Source organism: Aegilops tauschii, chromosome 5, assembly GCF_002575655.3.
Source record: "Aegilops tauschii subsp. strangulata cultivar AL8/78 chromosome 5, Aet v6.0, whole genome shotgun sequence".
Taxonomy (NCBI): Eukaryota; Viridiplantae; Streptophyta; class Magnoliopsida; order Poales; family Poaceae; genus Aegilops; species Aegilops tauschii.
In genome coordinates this window covers 111,444,469-111,454,782 of record NC_053039.3, presented here as the reverse complement: position 1 = coordinate 111,454,782, position 10,314 = coordinate 111,444,469, and the positions used below count along the sequence as shown (strand labels likewise).

Below are 10,314 nucleotides of genomic sequence, written 5' to 3'. Positions count from 1 at the left end.
GTATGGACAGGGAGGCGCGGTGCGGGGAAGAAGGTGGCCGTGGCTATGGTGCGACCATGGCGTCGACGGCGCTCGGGTGAGGTGAGTGGCCGAGACAGAGAGGGGGGAGAGCGGGGTGGACCTGGGAGGCGAGACAGGTGAGTGGAGGTAGGTGAGGAGGAGGTCGAGGCGTCGAGGGGAGGGGTCGACCTTATCCTCTCCGCGGAGTCGCCGTCGAGGCGGTCCGGCGGGGCTCGCCCCTGTTGCGACCCCGGTCGGGGGAACAGGGGGAGGAGGCGACCCGGGGAGGGGCTGGGCCGGACCAGCTGGAATGGGCCGAGGCTCGGGCCAAGCACCGTGCACTTGGCCCAATGCACAGTGGCCTGTGCTCTTTCTCTTTTTTTTTTAAACTTTTGCTTTCTTTTTTTAACAACTTTCTGTTATAGCTATTTTAGGCCATTTAGGTACTTTGCAAAAAAGTTGGTTCACCACCAATATTACCAGAAGAATATTTTCCACACGATGAACATTTTTGTTTTCATGTTTGAGAAATTTTGAATTTCACTTAGCATTTGAATTTGCATAAAAAGGGAAAGTTGAAAGAAACATGAGATACTAATGATCAGACACATGTTTAGCAAAAAGATTAACTTAACCCCAGGGGTTACTGTAGCATCATTACACCGGGGTGTTACATTATGCTAAGCAAGATAAACTACTAGGTGATAGCAAGATATATGACAAGAAACAATATGGCTATCACAAAGTAAGGTGCATAAGTAAAGGGCTCGGGTAAGAGATAACCGAGGCACGCGGAGACGATGATGTATCCCGAAGTTCACACCCTTGCGGATGCTAATCTCCGTTTGGAGTGGTGTGGAGGCACAATGCTCCCCAAGAAGCCACTAGGGCCACAGTAATCTCCTCACGCCCTCGCACAATGCAAGATGCCGTGATTCCAGTAAGGGACCCTTGAGGGCGGTCACCGAACCCGTACAAATGGCAACCCTTGGGGGCGGTCACCGAACCCATACACTTTGGCAACCCTTGGGGGCGGTCACCGGTACCCGTCAAATTGCTCGGGGCGATCTCCACAACCTAATTGGAGACCCCGACGCTTGCCCGGAGCTTTGCACCACAATGATTGAGCTCCGAACACCACCAACCGTCTAGGGCGCCCAAGCACCCAAGAGGAACAAGCTCAAGGGTACCAAGCACCCAAGAGTAATAAGCTTCTCAACTTGAAACTTCCACGTATCACCGTGGAGAACTCAAACCGATGCACCAAATGCAATGGCAAGGGCACACGGAGTGCCCAAGTCCTTCTCTCTCAAATCCACCGAAGCAACTAATGCTAGGGAGGAAAATGAGAGGAAGAACAAGAAGGAGAACACCAAGAACTCCAAGATCTAGATCCAAGGGGTTCCCCTCACATAGAGGAGAAAGTGATTGGTGGAAATGTGGATCTAGATCTCCTCTCTCTTTTCCCTCAAAAACTAGCAAGAATCCATGGAGGGATTGAGAGTTAGCAAGCTCGAAGAAGGTCAACAATGGAGGAAGAACACGAGCTCAAGAGATAAGGTTCATTGGGGAAGAAGGCCCCCTTTTATAGGAGGGAAAAAATCCAACCGTTATGTGCTCAGTCCGCACACGAGCGGTACTACCGCTTAGGGGAGCTGTACTACCGCCCAGGTGGTAGAACACAGAGAGCGGAGCAAAACAGAGGGCGAGGCAGAGTCGTATGAGCGGCACTACCGCTGGAACCAGCGGTACTACCGTTGGCCGCAGCGGTACTACCGCTTAGCCCAGCGGTACTACCGCTGGGACCGCGCACAACCCCTACCACGAGCACAGGGAGAAGGAACAGGGAGGAGGGCCATCGAGCGGCACTAGGGGCGGTGGTAGCCGCGGTACTATCGCACACGAGCGGTACTACCGCTCCTACTGCCGCTGAACCCGACACGAGAAAACCACGTCTCGAGTCGAGGCGGTACCAGCGCGGAACCGGAGCCGTACTACCGCTTATGGCCATGGGCGGTACTACCGCTGTGGGGCAGCAGTACTACCGCTTGTGGCGATACGCGGTATTGCCGCTCCGGCCCAGCGGTACTACCGCTGGCGCCATCCTTATGCCACTTCCACGAAAACAAGTATACTCCAAGGAAAACCAGGACTGCCAAAACTTCTGCAAATGAGCTCCGAATTGAGCAAACTCAAGCTTGTTGGATACAAGCAGGGGAGGTACGCCTAACAAATAGAGGAGTGAAACTTCCAACAGATAAGAACCGGCATAACCTCCAACATCGAAAACATCATAGAAGATGCACATGAACTCCGTTTTCGATGAACTCGAGCTTGTCAAGAAGAAGACCACAAGCTCTAAAACTCACAAAGAGAAACACCAAACACGAACCAAGGAAGATGATGCAAGGATGCAATGGTTTGAGCTCTCTACGAACAATACGATCAAGCTACTCATCGAGAGCCCCCCTTGATAGTACGGCAATCGATCCTATAACCCGGTCTCCCAACTACCGCCATGAGACCGGTAAAATAGAAAACCTATCAAGGGCAAACCTTTGCCTTGAACATGGTCCACTTGAGCTAGATGATGACGATCTTGACTCCCTCAAGTTGGACCACCTTTCTTGATTGCGTTGGCTCGATGAAGACTAGTTGATTGCTCTCCCATACTCCACTATGGGTGAGCCACTCTTCCGCACATCTTCACAAATCCATTGTCACCACAATGGACGGCAAGCTTCAAGCATTTGATCTCTTCGTGATGCTCCACTTGAACTTGCACACCACAACCTAACCCCACAAAGAACTCTCACGAATACCATGGGTTAGTGCACAAAGCGTAATGGACAATGCTTACATACCATGGGATCACTTGATCCCTCGGTACATCTTATACGCTTTGTGTGTTGAATCTTTCCAACTCTCTTCATTTGGATGATGTCTTGAAGGTAGACATGAATGATCACACAATCTTCTTCTTCAAGACATGCTTGCAATAAGCTCAACACTCACATGACTGATCTTTGGATAATTCCTTAATAGCACCTTGGTCAACTCATAAACTCCTTGAAACCAACACATGGACTTCAAGAAAAGCCTATGGACAAACCCTTCAAATATAACTCAAGGCAACCATTAGTCCATAGAGATTGTCATCAATTAACAAAACCAAACATGGGGGCACCGCATGTTCTTTCAAAGGGGTTTTACGCAAAAGCATGAAGCAGAGTGGCGGGTGTCTTTTTTGTAAGAGTGCGACAACTAGCCTCACACCCGTTATATGTAGATCGAACGGTCAAATTTTTTGGATGACAGGTACACCAACATCACCAATAGAGAGTAGAGATATGGCAACTTCGATAGGTATTCTTTTTTCTTTGTATTGGAAATTATCATACCACAAGATGCCTAGATGGCATCTCTTTCATTCCCAAGACATTGTTGACAACACACGGCAACTCATTTTGAACTATCATGATAACTGGTATCATTAAGGTGGCAATTAGGTTGCACAAAATAAATCACAATCCATCAATTAGCGGCAATAAGGTGGAAACTTAAATGATCAACCTACTTATACTTTTACGCTCATTTGCCACAATCTCTTTATAAATTTGCCACTGGAAAGAACTAATGTACTTGCCATGCTAGAAAATTATAAATTTTCTCAATAATCTACTTGCCATGACTTTGCATAGGCTTTTATATTGTTTTTTGGTGGGTCATGGCAATTTTTTGCCATCAGTTGTGTATACAAATTTTTTAAAAACATGGCAAGTTTGCGATACGCTTTGTGTTCAGTTTCTTTTACATTGCTTCTTTTGCCATGGATCATGGCAATTTTCTTTTGTACTGCTCACATGGCAAATTCAGAATTTTTTTCCCAACTGTATTTTCTTTCTTTGTATCACATCGCAAATCATTCACTGGCTTGCTATGTGCCCATTTTACAAAAAACAATATCCCAAAACTTGCCATGTCTTTTTTAGATAACAAATTTTCCTAATACTTTCCATGTGTGGATTGCAAATTTCCTAAATTTGCAATCACTTTTCAAAGAACACAAATCATATATTTGTCTCGAGTCCTTTTTCAAAGTCCCCCAAAAGTTGCCATGTGTTTTTTAGAGAAGATTTTCCTTAATTTTTGCCATGTGCCCCATTGCAAGTTCCTAAATTTTCCATCATGTTCAAAGTACAAAATCCCGAAGTTTGCCATCTTATCCACAAGAATAAAATCCATAATTTTGCCATGTCATCATAAAAAATTTCAAAAAAATTGCCACGTGTTTTTAGAGAACAAACTCGTAAATGTGCAGTTTTTTTTCAACCATGGCAAACTGTGTTGATATTGTATACCCTTTTTGCTATGTTATTATAATAAACATGGCAATTTTCATATGTTGTCATTACTTGTGCATGAAAAAATAAAGAGCAAACATTTTCACACAAAACATGGCAATTTTTGTAAAGCGACATGGCAATTTTTTGGCAAAACTACATGGCAAGTTTTGTTGTACCACGACATTTTTTTTATTTTCTTATTTTTCACGATGGCAATTTTATTTGTTTTACCATGGCAAATAATATTTTTGGACCATGGCACATTTCTTTTTTTATTTACATTTTCATGATGGAAGATTTATTTGCTGTACCATGGCAATTATATTTTGTTCACCATGGAAACTTATAATTTTGGACCATGGTAAATTCCTGTTTTTCTTAATTTTATTGATGGAAAATTTATTTTTACTACCATGGCAATTTCCATGGTACACGAAACAAACATTGTTTTTAAGTTTTATTTTAATGTTATTTAGAGATGGCATTTTTTTGTTTCTCACGCATGGCAATTTGGCAGTTTGATAAGGCCGACTTATGTTCAAACATACCCCCCCCCCCCCCCCCCCCCCACACACACACACACTATCATGCAAATTTACGCTTTTTTTCATATTCATCATGACAATTTCTACTAATATTTTTTCTATCTAAATTTTTACATGGCAAATTTAATTATGCACGTTTTTATTTTTAATGTACTAGATGTCGGCAATTTTTGTGTGTCTAAGTTGGCAATTAAAGTTTTTGTACACTCCATGGTAAATCTTAATGCAGATGTCATTTTTGAATTTTATGTATTGCATATATATATATATATATTTATAGTTTTTGACAGTCTTTTGTCTGCTAGTTTTTTGTGTCTCTATTTTTTATTTTTATTTTTTGGGTGCAAAAGGGATTTGTGTTGGGGCCAGGAAGCTAGCTTGGGCCTGGCTGGCCGTAGACGAGATGTTCAGGTCCATTAACTATGGTTCGGTTCCACTTCGACTCGGTGGCCCAGCCGTAGTTCTAGCTAAGCCAGGCGGCAGGCAACGGTCCGCAGCAATTGAACTTCAATTTTTGGCAAGATCCCCCCACACGGCCACCGTTCCCCTCTCCTCCATCCTCGACTGGCGTCAATCTCTCGTCTGCTCGTCGAGAAGCTCAAACCCTAGCCTCGCCAAACCCTAATCTCGCCGAGCCCCAGAAGATGGCGGAGCCCTTCCCCACCAGCAACCCGAGAGATCTCAGAATCATAGCCCATGTGCTCTTTGGTCTTCCCCGACTGCCAGGCGGTGGAGGAGGCGCGGTGCGCGATCGAGAGGCTCGTCGCCCTGGCGGTGGTGTGGAGGGCAGGGGCGACGCGCCGCCGGGGAGCGACCACGGGGTCACAGGAGATGCCGTCACATCCAGTGTCCCTTCCGTACCAGAGGCGGCCCGTGGCCCCGATCTGGAGGGCCTCGCCGGCCGAGGAGCAGCTAAAGGGCTTCCATCAGAGGCACGTCGCCGCGGTCGCGTGGAGGGCAGGGGCGCCGCGCCGCTGGGGAGCGACCACCGGGTCACAGGAGAGGCCGTCACATCCAGTGCCCCTCCCGTATCTGAGGCGGCCCGTGGCGACGATCTGGAGGGCCTCGCCGGCCAAGGAGCAGGCGTAGGCGAAGACTTCTCCTCCTGCAGCAGTATGAGAGGACCGGGTCCCCAAGAGGAGGCTGCTGCCCCAACAGCTAGAGTCGGATTGGATCCTGGATCCTGCAGCCAGGAAGAAATGGGGGGTGGAGAGGATCTTGTGTCTCAGAATCTGGTCCACGATCTCACTCTTGTCAGCACCAACAATGTTACCGCGGCTCTCAGTAAGACCAGCTCTCCAGTTTCTCACTTCAGAATCGACTCCATTCTGTTTGTCACTGAGCAGTTAGACGATTGGTTTAAGTTGCTGGTGACCAAGAAGGTCAAAGAAGTTGTAGTGGTAAATCGCAGATGGCCCAAGACAGTGGTTGATTTCCCAATCAACGGCTTAGACAACACTGGAGTCCAGCAGTTGAGCATATGTTTCTGCAAGATTCCGGATGCATTGGTGTATGACATGGACACGCTGTTGGTGCTCGACCTATCCCATTGCTACATCAGCAAAGAAACTCTTCATGATATGGTTTACAGATGTAAAAAATTGAGAGAGATACATCTGGGTTATCACAAGGAATCTGTTCTTGTTTCTTCAGGAACTCTGCAATTGATACAGGTCTGGTTCTCGCAAATGGATTTAATAGAGGTCCGGGCACCTCTACTCCAAAAAATCACAGTGTCAGCTGTGCCAAAGGGCAAGGATAAGCTCAGAGCACGCCTTCAGGGATGTTCAGAACTACATACTCTAGTTGGCAATATATCTGCTCAGGCGATTCTGATAGAAGGCCATGATATAAGAATGGTATGCAACTGTTTCTGTGCTGTTTCATTCTGTAAAAGACGGTGCTATTCAGTTTAGCCTTTTTCGACACTTATCCTTATATGTTCTGAAATTTGCACAATGCAATAGTATTTGAAATCTTGCAATTCAACCATACCTGATCTGATCCCTTTGAACAATAATGAGTTTCTTGGTTCTTTTTTACTGTTTGTATAGGGGACCAAGTTGATGACCACATTGAAGAATCTCCATATTGGTGTATCCCTGTCCAAAGAAAAAGAACGAAAGCACCTCTTAAATATCTTCAAATACTTCCCCTATCTTGAGAAGTTAACACTATGGGTAAGGGCCTAAACTTCTGAATTTCGGAGTTTCCCTATGGATTCTGAATCACCTGACAGTCTGGTCAAAACAGAATACAAAAAACATCCTTCGTGTGTTCTTTTTAGTACCACTGCCTTTTTTCCTTCGTTTCTTGATTGCTGATCTTCACATGAAACCTGATGCATATCTGTGTTGTTAAGCTAATTCTTCTTTTCACTGTTTGGCAAGTCGATGGGGTAATCCTCAGAAATAGAGTAGAAATCACGTGCTTTATGTAATTATCATGCTTTGCGAGTTTTATGTAACTTTCCTGTTATTGCCAAGATCACCGTTATTTGTTTCATTTTGAAGGCACTTCAAGGTTTACCACAACATACCCACATTTTCTTGCATGTTATATTATATACTCCGTATAACTGTGTGTGTGTTACTTATTAACGTATCATATCAACACTATCAAAATGCATACTCGAAATATATCATTGATACGCTGCCGTGTTAGATCAAGTCTATTCAGTGAGCAATGCTATAGTAGCCATAAGACACCCCTTTTTCTTTTTGCTTGTGAGTTGGTTTGCCGCGTTTTAATTGCCAGGCGTCTATTTTCTTCTTCTTAAAAACAGCGCATGGACGATATATCAAGCGATGAAGCCGTGGAGGCTGCAATTGATGACTGGGCAGATGAACTCAGGGCATTTGAGATCATGCGCCATCTCTGTTTGTTGAAGTTTCAAGGATTTAAAGGCAGAGACTTTGAAGTTTGTATTGTTGAAGCATTTCTCAAGCTTTCCACGTCGCTTAGGGACCTTGTAATTGAATCTGACACGGAAGATACGTTCGAGAGGGCGAAAAGTGCTTTTAAGCCGCCAAGTCAAGTAAATGTCTCGTACCAGAAGTCAAACGTTGCTGCATTGGAATAAAGGTAAGCTTTTAAATATAACATGTTGCCTTCTATAAGATATCTGTATTGGCAACATTACTAGCAAGTACTGATGACGAAATAATAGGTACTCCCTCTGTCCCACAATATAAGACGTTTTTGCTAGCTAGCAAAAACATTTTATATTGTGGGCCGGAGGGAGTAATACGTGATATACCCCCAGAATACAGAGTTTTCAATAGTAGTGAGTTGATTAGTAGGTATATACATGTACATTGATGACATGTGAATTTTTTGTTGCATGTAACTGCAGGCTCAGACAAACCGGGCATGAGCCAAGGAATCATAGTTACTAAGTCGCAATTGATCTTAAAAATGCAATGCAAATTCTACAATGTGGCGGCCAATAGATAGCATCCAGGTGCTGACTGTACAGCACAGGTGTTGTAACAGTAAATTTCACAACGAATGAGTTCTTGTAAATGTTACTCGGTTGTTGCAGCCACTTGCTGCATCTGAATGGGTTGGAGCTTTTGCTGAAAACATGGTAGTGTTGTTTACTTGCATTTTGAGCTTCTGAGATCAAATGATGGTATTCCGCTGATTGAGTTCACATTCGGAAGTAGTAATGTATGTTTTTGTGTTTGCAAAACTGTATTGTATCACGGGGATATTCTGTATTGATATTTGTATAACTGAGGTTATTACACTTTTTCTCACTTTCATGTCTACATAGAACTTCAGAGTTGGTAGTAGTGGCTTCCCTGGCTACAGGTGTTTTGTTGCTTGATTGGAAAATTGTTTCTTCCTGATGTCAGTAGTACATTTTTATACAATTGGGATGCGCTCCTGCAATCTTTCAGATGCGCTATTAGGGAGGCGGATATTCCTAGGTTTCAGGTTGTCAATTGTTGGTACATATGGGAGGCCCATGGCGGCCTAGGCCCAGTACTGTTTATGTAACCCTAATGTTGTGGTATATATATGTGTGTGGTGGTCCTGAGGGAACCAAACAGATCGACCAAAACCAAGACTGAATCCATTCCCTCTCGTGTTACAACATGGTATAAGAGCTAGGTTGTAGCCGCTCCCCTCGCCGTCTCCTGAGGTGGCTGTGGGCAAAGCCCGCGGCTGCTAGGGAAGGAGGCGGCGGGGACGTGAAGGAAGGAGGCGGATCCGGGCGGAGCTGCGCGGTCGGCGAGGACCGGCAAAAGCGGAGGCAGCGGATCTGGGCGCGGTGTCCAGGAGCTGCTCTCGGCGCGGATTCGCGGCGGCGGCTGGCTGGGAGCTGTGCGCGGGTGTCGGCGGCGAGCTGCACGCGCGAGCAAGGCGCGGGCGCGAGGTGCGCACGTGCGGGCTGGATCTGGCGAGCTCGGCGCGGTGGGCACGTGTAGAAGGCCAGGAGGTGCGGATCTGGGGCTTGGAGTTCGAGCTCGTGCTCGTGCTCTGGGCGGCGCTGCGAGGAGGCGCTGGGATGCGTGGCGCGTGCGCTGGCCACGGCTGTGGGTCGCGGGGCAGGTGGCGTGGCGCTGGCGAGCGGCTGCGCGCGCGGCAAGTGAGGCGTGGAGAGGCTGCGTGCGGGCAGAAGAGGGAGAGAAAAGGAAGAAGAGGAGCTGAGGTGCGCCTGCGAGCGCGCCAAGTGCTGCTGCTGTCCTGGTGCTGCCTGGTGCTGCCTGCTGCTGGAAGTAGAAAAAAAGAGGAGTTGAGCTGCTGGTGCAGAGGAGGAGGTGAGGCTGTGCGCGGCGAGAAGGCAGCAGAGGAGGAGCGGCGAAGGAGGAAGAGGAGAAGGAGGCTGACTCTGTTGCTGCTGCTGCTGTGGCTGCATCTGCAGCTACTGTGGGTGCGGCCAGGTGCAGCGGCGCGTGAGGAAGAGGAGGTGCGCGGCTGCAGAGGAGAGGAGCTGCTGCTGGGCGCTGTGGTCCTGGCGGCTGCTGTGTTCTGCTGCTGCTGCTGACAAAAGAGTAAGAAGGAAGGTTGTGTGCTGCTGCTGCTGCAGGAGACGGAGAGGAGGTAGAGGAGAAAGAGAAGGGCAGCTACTTGTGGCTCCTGTGTGCTAGTTGCTGCTGCTGTTTGGAAGAGGAGTTGGTCGCAGCTGCTGGTGCTGCTGAGGGGGAGAAGGATGAGATGGGGGAGAAGGATGAGATGTTGCGCTGGCTGTGGTGTTGTTGCTGCTCCGTGCTTGCTGCAAGGAGCAGAGGGGGAGAGATGGCTTAGTTCGCTGCAAGGACCAAGGAGAGAGATGCTGCTACTGATGGCAGCAAGATGGATTTTCTTTTAGGGGGAGAGATGGAGATGTGGTGATGATGGAGATGATGAGGCTGCGGCTTGAGTGTGGTTGGTGATGAGGAAGTGTCCGGGGGAGAGGCCGTCGTGCCTGAGGT

The 10,314-nt window shown here is 47.1% G+C and overlaps 1 protein-coding gene across 1 annotated transcript; it reads left to right on the top strand.

Moving 5' to 3' along the window:
• Positions 1-5,079: 5,079 nt before the first annotated feature.
• On the top strand, positions 5,080-8,652 carry LOC109752528 (uncharacterized). The gene is made up of 4 exons (XM_020311420.4): positions 5,080-6,750; positions 6,946-7,071; positions 7,677-7,975; positions 8,247-8,652. Exons 1-3 carry the CDS (start codon positions 5,536-5,538, stop codon positions 7,971-7,973), a joined length of 1,638 nt encoding a protein of 545 aa, XP_020167009.1. The 5' UTR covers positions 5,080-5,535; the 3' UTR covers positions 7,974-7,975; positions 8,247-8,652.
• Positions 8,653-10,314: the final 1,662 nt, after the last annotated feature.

Bases quoted from the DNA above. Each gene is read 5' to 3' on its own strand.
- LOC109752528 (XM_020311420.4), top strand. From the start codon at position 5,536: ATGGCGGAGCCCTTCCCCACCAGCAACCCGAGAGATCTCAGAATCATA. The intron at 6,751-6,945 runs GTATGCAACTGT...CTGTTTGTATAG, and splicing joins AAGGCCATGATATAAGAATG to GGGACCAAGTTGATGACCAC. The intron at 7,072-7,676 runs GTAAGGGCCTAA...TCTTAAAAACAG, and splicing joins TTGAGAAGTTAACACTATGG to CGCATGGACGATATATCAAG.